This window comes from Bactrocera tryoni, chromosome 2 (assembly GCF_016617805.1).
Source record: "Bactrocera tryoni isolate S06 chromosome 2, CSIRO_BtryS06_freeze2, whole genome shotgun sequence".
Taxonomy (NCBI): Eukaryota; Metazoa; Arthropoda; class Insecta; order Diptera; family Tephritidae; genus Bactrocera; species Bactrocera tryoni.
This window is the reverse complement of record NC_052500.1, coordinates 19,356,799-19,376,537: the sequence shown is the minus strand read 5'-3', so window position 1 is coordinate 19,376,537 and position 19,739 is coordinate 19,356,799. Positions and strand designations below refer to the sequence as shown.

At 33.7% G+C, this 19,739-nt stretch overlaps 1 protein-coding gene across 1 annotated transcript in view; it reads left to right on the top strand.

Annotated features, from left to right (window-relative positions):
• The first annotated feature begins 1,345 nt into the window (after positions 1 to 1,345).
• Positions 1,346 to 19,739, top strand: part of LOC120768548 (kinesin-like protein CG14535) — a 70,813-nt gene continuing 52,419 nt past the window's right edge. The window contains exon 1 of the mRNA XM_040095290.1: positions 1,346 to 1,477. Within this exon, the coding sequence (XP_039951224.1) occupies positions 1,467 to 1,477 (11 nt within the window). The 5' untranslated portion in view covers positions 1,346 to 1,466. The remainder of the gene's footprint in view (positions 1,478 to 19,739) is intronic.

Sequence of the window (19,739 nt, the reverse complement as noted above, 5' to 3'; positions counted from 1 at the left end):
TGAGCAAACACTCAAATCTCAAATGTTGCTAGAAGACAATTAATTTCCACTACATGTTGCCTGAGCGTGAGAAATGTTGCTAAAAAAACCAAAGCAACACAAACAAATTCGTCTATTGAAGCGAATACAAAAGACTGCCACGTGCTGTTGAACCAACAAACACATACCACTAAATACAACAAGGAAATTACGATATTAACGAACACAAACAGAGAGTGAAAGAGAATGTTGCCGGCTGCTTAGCGTTGCCACATGATTGCGTGGCACATGAAGACGCTCTCTCGTGCGCTCAGTTGCAATGTTTTGAAAATTTTCTTTGCCACCAATGAGCATATGTGTCTGTACGTGCGCCTTCTCTGCCATAAGAGTATGTTCAGTGCGGGAAAATGCCAGCTTGCATTGGCGTACGACCGAGCAGACGAAGCGAGTTGACGAATACGCCAAGGCACAGCAATTCAGTAGCAAATTCAACTTCGACGGAAACGGAACTGAACGGAACGTGAAATGAAGTGAGTGGCAAAAAATGTACAATTGTACCAAGTGTTTAAGGTGCTGATGGCTGGCAGTTGATGGTAGAGTGGTTGTGTGCGACCAGCTGGAAAAGCACGAAATTCTATGGGATGGTGCAATGTGAATGGCCGCTTTGGCTCGTAAATAAGGCAATTTAATGTGAATTTAATTTTGAAAAAATTGTAAATTGCAAGAGAAATAGTGCTGAGAAGAAATTAAGAAGTCGGTAATGCAGAAAAAATAATTAAATAAGTTTTTGAAATAAAATAGAATAACTGAAAATCTTTGTTGCTTCAAAAATTAAGTTGAAAAATTTTAAATTTGAAACTAAAAATTTAAAAAGTAAATCAAATTAAGCGAAATATGTCCATAATTGTTTAATTAACCGTGTGTGTTGCAAAACAATTCTGAAATTAAAAAAAAAAAAATTATGAAAATATGTAGGTAAAAATTTTGAAAAATAAATAAAATAAAAATTTTGAAATCGAAAAAAATACAAAATTTTTAAAAATATATAACAAAAATAAAAATTTAAAAAATAAAAAAAAAATAACAAAATTAAATAATAATATATAAAAAAAAAATTTTAAAATAAAAATTCTAAAAAATATAATAAAAAATTTTAAAATAAATAAAATAAAAATTTAAAAATAAAAAATTTTGACAAATAAAAATTTAAAAATTTAAATATAAAAAAATAAAATATTAAAAAGAATTGTATAAATAAAATACAAAATTTCGAAACCTAAAAAAATATTGAAAAATTAAATAAATGTTTTGTGTGCTTTTTAAAAATTATTATAACTAAATATAACGTAATTAAAGTGAAAATTATGGAGTAAAATAATACATGGAAATGAAAATTTCATAAAATACAAATTAAGTATTTGCAAACAACTTCAATACAGCGCAACGGAAAACAAGACTGGAGTAGTATTGAAAACAACAAACGCACAATGGATAAAAGGTGTGTAAAGCAAGTTAAAAAGAGGTGTTCTTTATTTTACATTTTTTAAGAAAAAAGTTCTTCGAAATACATTGATTAATTTTTTGTGTGTCTCAATATCAAGTTGAAAATATATTTTCTAGTTTTGATGGTTTCAATAGGTCTTAAAATAACTAGTATCGCTATGGAACCTTAAATTAGACTACAATTTTCAAAGTGTTGTATAGTTAAAGATTCACTTAAAAAAAAAGTTCAGACAATTTAAAAAAAATATGTTAAATACTAACACAGAGATGTCTTTTCGCTGAGTTTAAGCTTAGCCCTTCTATAAAAAACAACATTTAAAAGATTGTCCAGCAAATTTTAGTATTTCACTAATCAATAGTATGTTTAAACTGATTCAAAGTATCCGTTTAAAATAAATGTATAGACAAAAGTACAAAATTTCGAATGCTCAAAAATCTTCAATTCTTGTTTCTTAACGGCTTCTATTACAAGAATATGTTCGAAAAACAAAAAATCATAGGAACCTCAATGGGTTTCAATCAATTTCTTTCACATCATATCATTTTTAAAGTCTTCTGCACTGGTCTGTAAACAAGAAATAAATAAAAAGAACACGTCACCTTCAGCTCCACCGAAACTGCGAAATCCCCATAGGTGCATCTCTTATAGCAGAAAAGTTATAAAAATATTTCTCCCATTGATTTTGCTCAAACAGCTAGCTATACGCTATAGTCCGATGTTTACAATTTCTTTGGATTGCTCCATTATCTTCAACAACAATCTTGCCAAATTTCTCGCAGACATCTTGTCTAATTAAAAAGTGTTTCATGCTGAAACTTCATCTTGATCGTTAAATTTTTATGGCAGCTATATATATAGTATGCTATTGTGATCCGATATTCCCAGTTCCACCAATAAACAGTTTCTTTCGAAGAAAAATTCGCTTGCAATTGTTCAGATTGATATCTCAAACACTGAGGAACTAGTTTTCGTAAATATAAACATTTCGTGGCAAAGTGGTTTTAAAATTGAAACACTTAGAAATAGATCATAAAACAAAAGATGGAAATAACTCTTTTCACGGGTTTATTATTATTTTTTTTTTTTTTTTTTTTTTTTTTTTTGAAGTATAAATTGTTTACCGCTCCAACGGAGTTTTGTGTGCTTTGTTTAAACCCGATCGTCCAGGACAGCAGTAATATTTTTCACTTAAACATAAAGGCTGTAGTTTGTGTTCAAACCTCATATGGAACCATTTAGTCTCAAAGAAATAATAGTGAAAATGTTTATTATCTGTTGTGATTTTTACCATAAGGTTCAATTTGAGATAGAACGTATTTTTTATATCTATTGAGATTAGAACCACACAGAATCATTCTTTTACACTACTTCAAAAAATGTTTGAAAAATTTTCTTCCAATATTATAAGATTACGGAGGATCTTACTTACATATATCTGAGGTCGTAAATGGGAAATTTTGCGTTTTGATGAGATTCGTTTTGCTAAGCTATCGGAGCTGCTGTTTTAACGATGGATTAATATCTACATATGTATAGCTAGTTCTAAATCTTAGATAAATCCACCAAACCTTTACTACCAAGTTGATGACAATCCTACTTAAAGGCCACCAATCTCTATTTAAAATAAACTTAATATACCCTATTCAGGTTAAAATAAAATAAACACAAATAATAGCAACAAATCGTGTTCTGATTGTTGTAGGTGCTAGATCAGGCGGCCAAATTCATATGAAATTCCCAAACAACTGGTTGCTTATATACGAGAATTAGCTTATAACCTACATAAATTCACGCCTTGCTTATTCTTCTATATTGTGAGTCTTTTCTGAAAGAGTATAAATATAAATAAATATAAATAAATTTTAGGAAGAGTATAAGGTTCGATTTTAGAATGGAGCAGGTATTATTTTCAGTTTATTCAACATATCCATAATTTTGATTTTTTTAGTTTAATTCTTAATTTTTTTTATTTAATGCAATAGTGAATGCATTATTTTGTTTATGTACTGATGATACATATTTTATTTGAAATATAATGTCCAAATTTTTTTTCTTGCTTTAGAAACTGTTCTTAAGAGCTTTGTTGTCTAAGAAGCGTCTGTTAGCAATTTGTTGTTTTTCTTCTTAATATATCCAAGTTAATATAGACTGCGACAAAAAAGTACCAACAAATTGTAAATAAAACTGAAAATACTTAATTGTTCATCAATATTTATTTTGTCGCCTTCAAAGTAATTCCCACCAGATGTAATACACCAATTCCAACGATTTTTCCAGTTCTTTCCACTTTTCATAAGCACTTTTTGTGATGGCCTTCAGCTCTTTCAGCGAATTTTGTTTCATCTCATCGATCGACTGAAAACGGGTTCCACGGAGCTGCAATTTCAGTATGGGCAAAAAAAAAAACCACACCGATTAGGCAGTTATAAAACTGTCCACGAATGTGGGATCGGAATTCGCATGACCGAGCATGTCCAAATAGAACTGTTTACGACATTAAAAAAAAAAACCGCTATTTTCATCAAAATCATTCCAACGGACTCGCGGGAGATGTCCAGCTCTCTTGCCTCCAAGCGCCTCACGATTTTCTAGCACCATGTCCTTTACTTTTTTTTTAATATTTTCATCAGTTGAAGAGGTCGAAGAAGTTCTGTGTCGTTCCCACGACAGTCGGGTCTACGTAACCGGAACGGACCCGGATTTTTATTCGGCCATGGACTGTCAATTCGGCAGAACTCTGCCGCTACAACAACAACAACAGGCATGTGTCGAGAAGTTAGCTTACTCTAACCCTATTGTCACATCAATTTCGGTTTAGTGGAATATTGTGAAACATGCCTAAACAAATTTATACAATCTTAAAGGGCTATCCATATATCCAAAAACTTTAGTAGTTCCCTTAATATTTCGGTTTGCACTATTTTGTTAATACCTATATAATATTAAAGCTTCCCAGCGTGCTTCAAAAGCAAACAATGAAATCATTAAAAGCGTCAAAATAATATGATTTCCTGGCTGCGCTTTCCCTGTGGCGTCTGAAGGAAGAAATAAATACCAAACATGGAAAATATTACAGCGCCTACAAAAAAAAAAATAAACAAACACACTCACACATTTACAGTTAAAGTGTGGCATCTAGTCTGAGTCCATATAAATCCTTGCTTAGTTTAGTTAGCACTCCTGCGAGCTTAACGAAATCACACACAGCTCGACGCCGCATGTGGCAGCAAAGCTTTTAATAGCGAACTTTCGCCAACTTTGTTGCGCGGAAATCACGTAGTGCGCTTTGTTTTCAGCGTTTTTACTATTTTCACTATTTTTCTTTGCGTCTATGCTTTTTATGCCGCCTTTATATGTGTTACACTGTTTTGCTGCCACTATTCATATGTTTCCATTCTTTGCCTTTGTCTTTGTTGTAATTGCAATTGTCATTTAGTGTGTTGCTGTTTGTTTGGCAAAAGGATTCACAATCGGCGACCCATACGGCCTGTTTAGGCGTAATTAATTTTGTTGTCATGGGGCGCGTAATCCCTATGCATTTATTTGTATATTCCCGCTGTTCTGTGTTTGCATTTACAGGCCTACAGGGTGGTTCATATAGTGTGCCGTTTTATTTTTTACTATTCGGTACAATACCTTGGTGACAGTTTCTGACTTTACCTCATTAATGGTCGATTGGCTTGGTCGAAGTTTTCTTTTGGGGTCTGATTTATTTCTGGATCGTTCGTGTCATCTAATGATTCTAATCATCTGGTGATTCTAATCACCAGGCCAGCCATGCTGAGGTCTTAAACGTCTTCAAATTGTCTTTCTTCGAATTGATTCAAATGGCCTCTGAAGGTACATAGATGTTTCAAGATGAAGGTCCAAATGATGTCAAGAATCGACAGTAAAGGTTTATCTTTATAAATATCTTTATTTTTTGCTGTATTTTAGCTCGATAATCTTTCCGCAGAGATCAACCGCTCTTTTTTGTTATAAGCTTGGAAGTTTTGGTAAAAATCGTTGTACTTTAAGCCCAAATCGACCTGGTAGTGGTGGTCGAAAGGTTGAGGTCGATGGTGAGTCGCTGTTTTTAAGAAACTTGGAAGTTTGACGAAAAAGCGTTGTCCTCTTCAAACTCCTCCTCAATCCAAAATGAACCTTTCAAGCAAATAATGTGAGGTCTATTTCCAAAATTAGCTTGCTGCCGAGTCGATATCATTGTGTTAGACACACATTCTTGGCTACAGTAGTCACATTCGACTAGCGTGTACTTTATAACGGTAAAGGCTTTGAGTATTGTCAACTAAATCCCAGTCTTCAAAACTTTTGAACAAACTTTCGGCCAGCTTCCGAGGGTGGCTCATTTTTAGCGCTAATGCATAAAACGTTTCATTTCGTTCCGCAGATTTTATGGACCACCCTTTCTAAACTGCATATACATTGAGCACACCGCGAAGTGTCATCTATGACAACAAAGTGCGGACCACTGTTTAGAGCTCTCTGAGCCACAGCACAACCAACAAACCGTCCGCAATGAAATCAACACAGCTCAACATGAAGAGAGCGCCTTTGCTGGACTGCAGCGAGCTTTCAAGTATGTGCCTTCATTCGTGGCATATTGTCACTAGCTTGCGACTAAACGACACATATTAACACACAAACTGCTGATTGCACTGTCACCTATATAAATACCCACACACACATACATGTCATACATAAGTGTATGTAAATCGCATACGAAGGCGGTGCTGTCCTGTATCGGTTTATGTCCCTTCCTCTTATGTAATTTGCAGTCGTAGTCCTGTCAGCTGTTTATCTTTACGCCAAACTGCACTAACAGCGCCACAGGATATGCCCACAGTTGCGAATGTTGAATGCGACTATCCCTTAATTAAAACTTCACCACTACCGTTACTGTACTCTCGCATAAAGCCGTATTTGTTTCCTGGTTATCGCTGTTTGCGCAAATTCATGTATGCATGCAACGGTACTAGTACTGCTACGTGCCACGTCATACTTAAGTTAGTTGCCACTTGCATTGGGTGCAGTTGTCATTTATTATCCTTGCAAGACAACTGCTGTAAGGTGCAACTTATTGATTGTTGCGTTGATACTCATGGTGATGGTCTTTTTCTTATTGGTTTCGTAAGTTCAATGGTTCGAGTTTATATTTCTTCCATACAACTTTTTACTAAGTTTACGACCTACTTTATTTTTAAAAACTGTTACATAAAATAACTTCGAGTCTTCTAGAAACTATTGTTTCCTGGTTGGGTGTGGATCATACCGCTAAGTAAATGCAAAAATTGTAACGAGAGAAATATTCTGGATTTGTTATATTCTAGTTGAAACCAATTCTATTAGAGCATTGCTTTCCAAAGCTTTTGAAAATTGGAAAGTTTAATAAAACAAAGACGCTCCTATCAAGTAAGAAAAATCAAAAATTTTTAGGTCATTTCTCATGTTTACATGTTTTGTTTTTAAATCCCTATCCCAAATAATTCAAAAGTGTAACGGAATTTCAATAAGTCTTTATTATCCAAATTTGTCGAGCAAGCATGTTATTTGAAAATTGAAACATCCAGAGTAAACCTTAAAAATTCCGGTTCAGTCTTTCAAAATATTTCCTGATGACAATCTTCTACCTGTCTTTTTTGTGACTTAATATAAAGGCTATGATTTGTTTTTACACCCTTCGAATGATTTGAACCTCAACATTGTTTCAAGAATGTATCTGGTTTTATAGGAATTCTTAATATGGTCGAAACCAAGTTTGTTTCAAGTAAATATGAAATCTGTGAATTGTTTAATTTCTAATTGATCTTCAAAATCGTTTAGTGAAAATTTTTGTGAAAACGCCCATTATCATCTGTGTCTTTATAACATGAGCTTCGTTTTGAAATATAAACTTTTTTTTTATATCTAGTGAGGTTAGAAAAAATTAATTTTATTTTGGTAGGACTCAGCTTTCCCTCTCTTGTCGATTGTCCCACCAAATCTCGGTGGCTTTATGCCAATTCTTTTTAAAAACCACCAGTCAATTTTATTTATTCCAGTTGTTTGTTCCTTTCACCCCTCTTTAAGTGTTATTAGACGGAAATTGTGTTGGAAGAGAGTCCTTACTACCAATTTTATGCCAATTATTTTATTTATACCAGTTGCTTCTACATTTCAGCACTTTTTAAGTGTTAACTGATGAACATTGCGTTGAAAGAGAGTATTTGCTACCCAGTTTATGCCAATTCTTTTTAGGGACCACCATTCTGTTTTACTTATACCAGTTGCTAGTTATTTATACCAGTTCTCTGTTCATTTCACCACTCTATAAGTCTTGCCATGAACATTGGGTTGGGAAAATCTTTGCTATCAAGTTTATGTCTATTACTTTTAAAGGCCACCAATCTATTATATTTATACCAGTTTATTTTTTGTTTCATCACTCTCTAAATCATAGGGATCTCTTTCCAGTCCCATTTAACATTTAATTAGCAGATTTCCATTCAGCGGAGTTCGTTCTAACTGTCAAGGAGGTTCTTAAATGGTATAATATTGGAATGTCTTAATTTTTGCACCTAAAAAATTATATTTCCTCTGAGACCAAACCAGTAAATATTTATTATGTGAGTGGCTCGTTACGAAAATCAGCTTGAGCGCCTGTGATAAAACACACAAAACCCAACTCCCATTACTTCTGTGCTTTCGTTTAGTTAATTATTACTATTTCTACACGTATGTACATCAATTTTTATCAACTTTAATGCATTTTAAAATGCAAGCGGCAGTAAAAACTGCATAATTACTTTAATTCATGTGACACGGAACACATTTTTTCTGATTGTTCAGCGCGCACTTTGTCTTCCCCCAACGCTTTTTATAAATTTCTCACATGCTCTCTCGCTTTGTTTTTGTCTCTTGCCCCCTGCCACGAGACTTTTTCGCTTTTGTCCAGTTAATTTCGCAAAGTGTGGCAATGTGGCACATGCCACATGCCAAAGGTGTGTCATTCAAACACTCAGATAAAGCCACGCACACTTGCGCTTGTGTGGGTGCATACATATGCATTAGAGTGTGTCACTGTTATCTCACAACTACTTACACACACATGCACAAGCATGAGTATTTATGTGCTTTGTCCATGCAATCGCTAGCGCCATTAGAATACTTTAAATTGCAATAATTAAATGGGACTGCACTTCGTTCAATCAAGTTAAAGTGCCTGCATGGAAAATGGCTTGGCTCTTGGGGGTAAACTTATCATGAATAATATGTGGGTGTGTAATATGTATATACACATAAAATATATACGGCCATTAACAAGGATTACTGCTGTTATACTTTGTGGGTTACCAGTTGAGCTGGGAAATCGGAAATTTTTATTATATATATATATGTATGTATATATATAGTGTTGTTTTCGTAGCGATTTGAAAAATGCTTCCAATAGTTTCATAGAATTCTGCTGAGTAGGCAGACCTTGTTCTGCTTGTGCAAAATCGACTATCGTGGGCATAGAGAAGCACAATAAGTTGGGAGGTACTTCAAAAAATCGAAATACATGTACATATGTACATATGGTTATATACATATATTTTTCAAAGTCATCAGAATCACAACGCAATCAAATTGTGAGCATATCTATAATTTCTGCTCTAATTTTTTCAAATTTGGCACATAATATCCTCAAGAGAGACGTTTTTGTTTAAACATGTGCCACAAAAACTTCCGCCAAACCCATTAGAGGCAAGGAAAACTATTCATATAGTCAGAGTCAAATAAACCAAAAATTATTACAATATGTAAATGCAATTTTGAAATATTATTTTTTCATAAAATTGAGAAAAACTTTAATTTTTTCGTATTTGCTTGACAAACCTTTATTTTTAATAACAGCTTTCACTCTTTAAGGCATACTATTTAAACAATTATTTATCATTATATTCGAATCTGGATCATTTAGCCACACATCCCTTATGTTATCTTTGAGTGCGGCTAATGTGGGATTTCTTCGGCAATACTTACCTTCGATTTAGGAAACGCCCAATAGTTTTCGATGGGGTTTAGGATGAATTGCCCGCCTAAAGTAACAAATTGATATCCAAGTTGTGAAGCAAATCATTATTTAATCGGTAGGTATCGTCTTTTCGTATTTCTAATCAAACTTCAACTTATTTTTTTATTTATATTGAATTTCAATAAACCGAATATGGACCATTTTGGTCGCCCACTTTTAGCCATTTTTTCGTTAGAGACATTGTGCCATCAGTGTAAAACTTTTCTGGTTTTTCGGCGAAAAACTGCGACAAGTAATTTTCACAGGCTTCGCTTGAATACAACTTTACTTCATTAAAGAAGTTCTGCATTGACCAAAACAAATGGTAGTCCGATGGTGCAAGGTCATGGTTATATTGTTTTTGCCGAATCATCAAAGATGTGTCTGGTCTAGCGTTGCCCTGATGGAAGGCGAAGCCCTTTCTGTTCATCACTTCTAGCCGTTTTTTTCGATTACTAGCTTCAAGTTTATCAGTTGTTGACAGTAAAGTGTAGAATCAATCGTTCGACCAGGCTGGAGGAGCTCCTTTCCAATCCCACCAAGCACTCAGCACAGCCTTTCATGGCGTCAATTCTGGCTTTCCGACAATTTGTCGAGCTTCACCACGCTTGGACCAAGGTCTTTTTCGCACTTTATTGTCGTATTTGATCCACTTTTCGTATATTGTTACCATTCGCTTAAAAAATGGTATATATACGTACATATATATCATAAATAAAGGGTGCCTTTTCAGTGTTACATAACTATTATAATAAATAAAGCGCAGACAAATTTTGTGAACAATAAAATGTGCGTTTAATAATTAGTGTTTCAGGAGAATTCCACGCAAATGACAATAGAGTTGTCTTTCTATTATAACCTGGCTCATTACGCCAATAAAGCGATGAATATTGGCTTACAAATAATCAGTTGTAGTTAGTATATTAGCAGAGATCATTAGCTAGATGTAAGCCTGCAAAAATCAGCCATTGAGGTCATACCTCCAGAGCTAGGTGGCCAACTGGCAGCTCCATTTCTTCAGATTATTTATTTGACAAAAGTTCATTCCATTAAGAATGGGTTTTTTCGAAAGCATGTATTCGCTTTGACGGTTGGTTTGACAGCTTTCCAACTAGCAAAATGTGCCACTTAAAAAAACCCTATAATCCCATAATATAGTCGATATGGAGACACTATAATATTATAATATACATATTTGAGTATCCAACTTTCTTCAGCTGAAATCGATCTATTGGCGCATATCTACTTCCTGAATTCCTGATTTTATACCCAAAACAGGGTATATTCAGTTTACCATGAAGCTTGTAGCAGGGAACAGGAAACATCGTAGAAACTATAAAGTATTTATATTCATGATCACCTTGACGAGATGAGTCTTTTTAAATATGCCCGACTATTTCCATCTATCTGTAACTATATACGCGAAGTAGTCGCTCAGTTTTTGATATATCGATTTGAAATTTTGCACACGTTTTTTTTCTTTTCAAGATCCTAGTTATTTGTCGGAATCGCTGATATCGGTCAACTATAGCATATAGCTGCCACACAAACTGAGAGTTGAAACGCAAGTTCTTGTATGAAAAACTTTTTCACTAAACAAGATAGCCTCACAAAATTTGGCATAACTTATTGCCCAAAGCAACCCTAAAATCTCCAAATAAGCTGCTCATATAGGATCACTATAGCATATAGCTGTCATACAAACTGAACGATAAAGCTGAAGTCCTTGTATGAAAAACTTTTTTATTTGACTAGATATCCTCACAAAATTTGGCATGAATTATTGTCCAAAACCATGCTACAATATATGAAGAGATTGTTCATATCGAACCACTATAGCCTATAGCTGCCATACAAACTGAGAATTGAAACTCAAGTTCTTGTATGCAAAATTTTTTTAAATCAAGGAGATATCTTCCAGAAATTTTGCCAGGAATTATTTTACAAGGCAACACCAGAATTTCCGTCAAAATCCATCAGATTAGACCACTATAGCATATAGTTGCCATACAAACTGACTAATTGAAATTAAGAAAAATATATTTTTATACACTTTTGTGTCATAAAACTTCCCCTATGAAGGGTATTAAAAAAAAATTAAAAAAAAGGATAAATTATTTGTTCATGTTTTTACAAATTAAATTTTATTGAAATTAGTTTGTATTTCCAAATTCTTGAATTGAATTTTTATAACCAAAACTGTCAATCCACTAATGAAGCTATGCGTATTAATTCATAAATTGCACTTTAATAAAAAATTCTTAATTAAATTCTCCATAAAGTTAAAATTTAACAATAAAAATCATTTGATAAAATTTTCAATAAATTCTTTTACGCAAAAATTTATAGCCAAAAATTTGTTTACGACCACAAAATTAATTGTAAACATGCAAACACACGCACATACACACATACGTATATATTTGTGCGCCACATTTGATTTGCAATTTGAAGTGTAATGAATATGAAGTGCTGAAAGAGCGAAGCCAACGGAAATTCCACGAAAGAAATTTTAATAATTGCAATTTAATTGCAAATAAAAATTAAAAATTAAAGCCGCAACCGCTATGAAGTCACCACACATTGCGCCGCACAAATGCCGCGTCGAAATCAATTCGGGAGACGCTGCTCACAGCACCCACCAAGCAGCAAGCACCAAGTGCCGAGCAAGCTGGCAGCTTCGCGAGGCTTTAACTATAAAAATTTATCAAAATGTCAAAATATATGGCAAGCATGTAAAGATGCGTCTTCCATAAAAAAGCGAAGACATACATACGCATGTAGACACTTTAATTGCAGCCATTCTTCTGCAGCTGTGCGCCTCTTTAATGCGCGAGTCAAGCTGATACCCATGCGCCTACTAATATACTGCGAAATATATGTGTGTTTGTGCATGCATACGGGCATTTGTTCGCAACAACCACATATGTATGTATGTTTGGCACTTGTGAGAACAATGAAGGGAATTTAGTAGACATTTAATTGGTACAAATAAAAAGAAGCACTTGACAACAGCCAACAACACCCACGCGCAGCGCTGAAGACTTTCGATATCAAATACATACATGTATGTGTGTCAGTGTGTATGTGTGGCCTGTATTCAAAGTCGCATTAAGCCGAGCATGTGAGTAAGTGCTCGTGCCGGCTGGTCAGTTCGCTGGCATAATCCGATTAACGCTGAAATACAGTTTTATGGCTCTCTGCAACATATGACCAAGCGAAGCAATGGTTCGGTACCGTTGACTGAATGTGAAGTTGGGGTGGGTTGTGTTCTATTCTATACCCTTCAAGAAAGCGAATAATTGCGAAAATAAATCAATGGTGTATTATTAAAGTAAAACCTGACACATCACTTGATAGATCAGTGGGCTAAATTATCGACATTTTTCCTCAAGAGCTTATAGCGGTCGTTGTTGCCGCGGCAGAAAACATTCCTGAAGCGTATGCTTGCGAGTTCACAATCCTTGGTTCGATAAAAAAATTCCTGTTACACATGTAGGTCTGTGGAATGCAGCGCATTCCTGACAATTTTTTTCTTGCAAAATCTATCAACTCCTCCAAAGCAAATTAGTCATATGTAGTGTCCACTTGGACATGGACTAGTATGGTTCGGGAGCCCACGATATTGCTTGAACAAGAAAAAATCCAGCGTGTTGTATGAAAAATATTTAGATTGTGTAAATGATTGATATCAATAATGGTTTAGCTTCTAACCAAAAAGCCGAAAAACTGTTCAACCAAATGGCTTGCAACAGTTTTTCGTCTCACCGTTTTCGACCTTAGTTTCTTTGCTTTTGCTGATATTCTAACAATTTGGCGAACTTTTTCTAGTTCGGCCCGAACTCAGGTCTCTCACATGGCCGTGAAATAATGCGAAAAATTCAACAGAGTAATTTTTAGTGAGTTTCTTTATTTTTCTTAATTTTTCCAATATTGATGTAACCTGACCTTACTTACTACTTTTATCTCTGAACTTAGCTCCCTCATATATCCCTGAACTAATTCGAAAATTTTTTCAGTGGCTCTTTATCATTTTTTGTGAGTTTCTTCGATAGTTTCTTGCTTTTTCTTAAATTTTTCATTATTTAAGTAACCCAACCTTACTTATGTTGTGAACTCTGATTGTTTTTGAAATTACCTTACCACTTTTATACTGTACTATTCGAAAATTTAGTTGTATTTTGATTAATTTTTCGTTTAATGGCGAGATTATTATATGTGACCTGGTCTACGAAAAGGGGGCTTAGATGTCAAAAAAAAGGAGAACAATTAATGAGATAACGAGAAACTGACGATTATTTTTAACAGCTTTTCCCAGAAAACTAGTTTTCGCACGTTAGCCCCCTTTTCGTAGACCAGGCCACATATATTTCTTTCCGAAAAGCAATTATTTTGGCAAATATTTTCATTAGAGAACTTAATAGTGAGCTTATTTCTATCCAACATGCCTCTGGTAATCTTCAGTTGCATTTAGAAACATACTTTTTTGCCATTTAAGACTTTTTATAGTGATTTTAGTAACATATAGGGTTTTTCATTGGGCACTATAAAAGTAGATCGATAGGGACAGCAAACGATACCATTTTTTTCCCGCTCTTTTAACATTTCTCTTCAGTAGGGTTTGCCATTTCATCATGGAAAGATACATATACGATCCAACAACGAGTCGAAATGATTAAAATTTATTACCGAAATTCGAAAAAAAGTGGCCTCAACTTTCAGAGTTATAAATCCTGATTAATATTTTTTTCCAATAACAGCCGCTAAAGTACCCTCCAACAGCTGCGTTTCGAATAAGTTCATATTCGTAGTTCATTTTCGTCAAAAAAACTCCAGAATTTGGTGTAAGGGAAGTAATGTTAAATAAGCCAACAACTTTGACCAAAGATAACAGTGTCAAAATATCAATAAAGATTGGCTATAGTTGTGCGTAGATAACCCTAAAATAGTTTTTTTTACATATAACAGTTTTTGTCTTATGAAAAAGTTGTTAATACAGTGTTGGAACTTATATCGACCAAAGTCATACATATCGTCACTTAAAATGCAAAGCAACGTATCATCAAAAAAATCGAAATTAAATTTTTTATTGCTTACGATTCACTACATCATAATACATGCACGGAGTATTAGATTTTCAGCTTCCGCTCTGAGATATAACCTATATATAACCAATATAAAGGCATTTTTTAACTATTTTATAACCAAAACTCAAAATTTGTTTCAATGTGAGTGTTTTTTATTATATCGTTCTTACTTCGCCTGTTAACTTATGAAAAGTGAGTTTACGTTACTTTGCATTTTAGGTGACGATTTTCATTTCTGTGTGTAGGGTATTTCAACAGCGGTTGTATTAAGGTCAATGAGTCGCCATATTACAGAAGTTTTTTTTTTGCTCCTGAAATCTACTTGACTCACTGCACTAATGCTATTAATAAACGGTACAACTATGTAGTATCACACGTCTGCTACTTAACTTAATTCAGCTCAAATTATTTTGCCTGTAGTCCTTGGATGGACTCCACAACCTACGCGACTTATTAGCGAAATAAGTAAAAAAGCACAGACAAAGATAAATATTCGTACATAGTTCGATAAAAGTTGACTCATGGTGCTTAAAAGCTGATACGAATATATAGATATGCTTATATAAATATGCCTGTCTTTAACATAGCGTGGAAAAATTAAAGAAAAAAATCCTTTTGATATATTTACCAGGCAGCGCCCGATAATGCTACTGCTTTGTGAAACTAATTTTTGCCATTTACTTATACATATTTGTTTTTTCTTTTTGCATTTTTGTTTGTATTTTTGTTTTGTTTAGCAATTTTTTCCGTTCTTCCATCGAGTCTTGCCACTTTCCTTATATTTGAGTTGACACATAATAATGCAATTAAGACACTTCAAATATCTCGTGACTAACTGTTATAGACTTGAGGGTCCGCAATTATTACACTAACATTTTTACATACATACATTGTTGTTGTTGTATTTGCAGGCCAGCCACGATTTGTAGCTCATGAAAAATGCACTTTATATCCTTTATAAGGAAAAAAAATTAAAAAAAACCCATTGCAATTATTATTATAGAATCATTCGTTTTCATTTCCGGTCGTTTCTTTTGTGGCAATTACTCACCACTTTACCCTTTGTAATGCAATTTCATAATTTTTGGATTACTTGTCTCGCTCATTTGGCTCTTAAAATTCGAACACCCAATCAAATTTTAGTTATTTTAATGTGGTAATATCTAAAAGAGTAATATAAACTGGTATAACTCGAGGCAACAAAGTAGAACTCGTATTATTATTATTATTAATAACTTGCTTCAAAATTAAAAAAAAATGTCCAATTAAATTTTATGTAAAGTGAAGACCATAGAAAGAAAATACTAGTATATCGGCACCTAAAATGCAAAATAACGTATAATAAAAAAAAATCGAAAATCGCTGTCGGAAAAAGTAACCAATATATAACCATTTTATAACCAAAACTCAAATTTTGTTTTTTTTTTAATATAAGTGGTTTCTTTATATAAACAACTTGTTTATTTGACAGAGTATCTTGAAGAAATTTAGCATAGACTATTATGGTGGTGTAGCATAGCTACAATCTACCAACATATTGTTCAGATCGGACCACTATAGCAAATAGCTGCCATTCGAACCGAATCATCAAAATCAAGAAAAGGATATTTTTATACCCTTTGGTGTTAAAAAAAAAATTGGCAAAGTTACCTATTCTTTCTGGTTTTTATGTTTGAATCTGCCAAAAAACAATTGAAAATCATCAAAACACAATTCAACTTTAGCACCATGAACTTTTCGCCTACCAGTTATAGATTGGTGCGGGCTCTGCTATTAATGATGTATATCTAAACATGTTAATCTTATTTACATGTTTAATTTTTTTTGGTGAGTTGCACCATAGTTACAATAAATTCGTTTGCGTAAATACGTACATACATATTTATTTATGCTTGAGTTTTCTAAGTTTCCTTGACCACTTTATCCTGCTTTATGAACAGTTTTCAAGATGACTTTCCACAGTTCTGGCGTATTGGCAGCCAGTATTGTCATCACTAAGTAATTTTTTAATGCAGTTCTAATACTTTAGAATATCATTTAATTTATCTCGCATTCTAGGCGCATATTTACTTCATTTAGGTTTTCCGCTTCTCTATCAGATAATTCCTCAGTAACATTTTGTGTCAGTGATAATGTCAACATCAGTATTATTGCCTTCTGTAATAACAATTTCATGGATTAGTAAAAAGGTGTCCGAATGCTGAACCTGCTGATTGTTATTTGAAAGCTTTATCAAAGCCAGTAACGTCTTATATGTAGGAATAACACCGAGTGTAGAGATCTCACTGTTTATATCGTATTTCTTAAAAAAAAAAAAATATGTGCGTATATATCTTTTATACATATTTTTTGATGTTATTGATTTTAGAGCGTCAACTATATTTCACTATTATCTCTTGGTTTCCGTTGGTAAGATTTTATGACAATAAATTGACAATAATGCTATTTTGATGATATCTTTTTCCACTACAAAAATTTACTCAGGTACTAAATATTTCTAAATTAGTATCATTTCCCACCAAATTGATTATGAGAAGTCCTGTTTTACTATAAAATAAATTTTGAACCGCTTTTAGTTCTTTGAAAACTTATGCCATTGAATTTGATATTAAGGGGTTACATGGGTTTCCTCGGATAAAAAACAGCATTTTTCAACAATTTTTTTTTCATAAAATATTAGATATTTTATTAGAATTTTTATCATTACAAACATTAACAAAGAATTTCTGAAATTTTTTGTGAAAAAATATTTTGAACTCGGCCATTGCGACGCCATTTCTGGTGACCGCCCGCGTTAGCAGGATAACTCTTCCTTCCTCTAACTTACAGGATTACCTAAAGTGAAAAAATACTTTTTTAGTTAAAAACCTTAACTTAGAACTAGGACGAAGTAAAACAGAAATTGGTAATTGGATTTTTGATAGAAATTTTTACAAAAAAATTAAAGTTTCAGAGAAAATTTCGCGAAATTTTTTTTTAAATGGTTGTAATCGAAAAAAAATCCTTCTTCCAAGTTTTTAAGAATTGTATCTCGTAGACCTATGGAAAGTTTCATGAAGATCTATTGAGTAGCTCACGAGAAATTTTGCCAATTGACTACAAAAACACAGTTTCCAGAAAAAGCGTTTGAAGACGACGCACTTAGCCTAGCTAGCCACGAGCGCACAAGTTCTCAATGCTGTATCTCCGAAACTATGTATTACTCGGATCAACTTGAAAATTAGAAAAATATTCTGGAGGTATTGTAAAATTTGATAAGGCAATAAAAATTGGAATTTTGGAAACCCGCAAACCCATGTAAATTGAGGATATACTTCTCGAAATATGTGCCATCAATTCACCATCATCGAAATCATCTAATTTAGAATTCTAATGAAGCTTGTATATGAAATTAATGAAATAAATGCTGTTATATATGTAACTAGTACCATTGTTCTGCATAGTCCTTTCAGAAAGCCTCATTGAAGGCTCTTGGGCTTTAAAATTAACAAAAACTCGCACTTGGAATAATTTAAAAGTTTAATGAATTACATTTCATTCTGATTCGTGTAATTTTCTGTCACCACCAACAACTCACAACACAGCCACCAACTGGTAGCCACAAACCGTGGCTGGAGGGGCAAGTGTTGTCGAGCCTGCTCTCAATTGCGCCTTTGGCCATATCACTGCAACTCACTTTGCTGGTTTGCTGGAGTGTTGCATGGCGGCAATTATAACACCTACTGGAAGTGCACACACGAACATATGTATAAATAATTGCATATACACGTGGATATATATATTTTTTAGGAACATATATATTTATATTAAAACATTTATTCCCTTTGGCTTTGTGCTCCTTTTGCCATCACCAATTTGCTTGTGGTTTCACTTGCCACACATACAGTTATGCACACCAGCACAGTCACACACATCCAAACGCATACTTCTACACATACCCAAACACACACACACTCAACCACTCACTGGCGGAAGCATTCATTACTCCACTTGAATGCATTTTTCACTTTCATTTCATTTGTTTGTGCCACCTGCCTTGCATTGCAAATAAATCGCCGCGAATTCTATGTGTCTGTGTTTGTTGTTGCTTGCGGTGAGTTGAATACAATTCCGATTGCAATTGAAGTGAAATAAAACGCAATGAAATGAAAAGCCTCAAAGCCTCATTTCAACACTTCCACGCGAGCGCATTTCTGCATCTAATTAAAAGGCGCGAAAAGTGAGTCAACTGAAAGTGGAGTAATTTTGATTTTTTTGCGTTTAATTATTTTTGAGCGTTTGCCATCAGAGGAGCAATAGAGTTGGAGGCATTTTTTATTGTAATTTTGAAGCTAACCAGAAAGTAATTTTTCTTATTTAATACAATAATTGTGTTTCAGTGCCTTTGTTGTTATAAATGAGCTCGCCAATTATTTTGGCATATTAAGTGATTCCAGAAGGAGTTCCTGTCTGACACCTAATAGTATGAGTATTCCTTTACACACTTCTTTTTGTATAATCCTCGGACAAAATAGAAATGTTCTGCGGTCAGATGAATCGCGCGATACTTATTTGATCAAGTTTGTATGGCATCTGTCTGTTATAGTGGCCCGATATCGTTGATAAAAGGTCTCTTATAAAATTTGCTTCCGATTATTCAGTTTGCAGCTGTATGCTATAGTGAGCCCCACAATTTCTTTGGAGATTACACTATTAACTTAGGCAATATCCCATACTATACCAAATTTTGTAAAGATATTTTGTCAAATAAAAGAGTTTTCCATACAAGCATTAGATTCCGATCGTTCAGATTGTACGGCAGTTATATGTCGAGTTCCGCGGTTCAGACAAATGAGCAGCAGAAAGGGACGTGGACAAAATTTTAGATCGATATTTCAAAAATTGAGGGCCTAGTTCGCGTATATACAGACTGACAGAAGGGCATGGTTAAATCAAGTCAGCTCGTTATGCTGATGATTTATATATACATGTATATATATTTTATGGGGTCTCTAATGCTTCTTTCTGGGTGTTACAAACTGCGCAGGATGTAAAAAAAATCTCGAAAAATTATAAACTTGATTATCTTTAACGTATTATGTTAACTAAACTAAATTAATAAAAATTGAACTAAAGACTTTGTTTTATAGGAAGG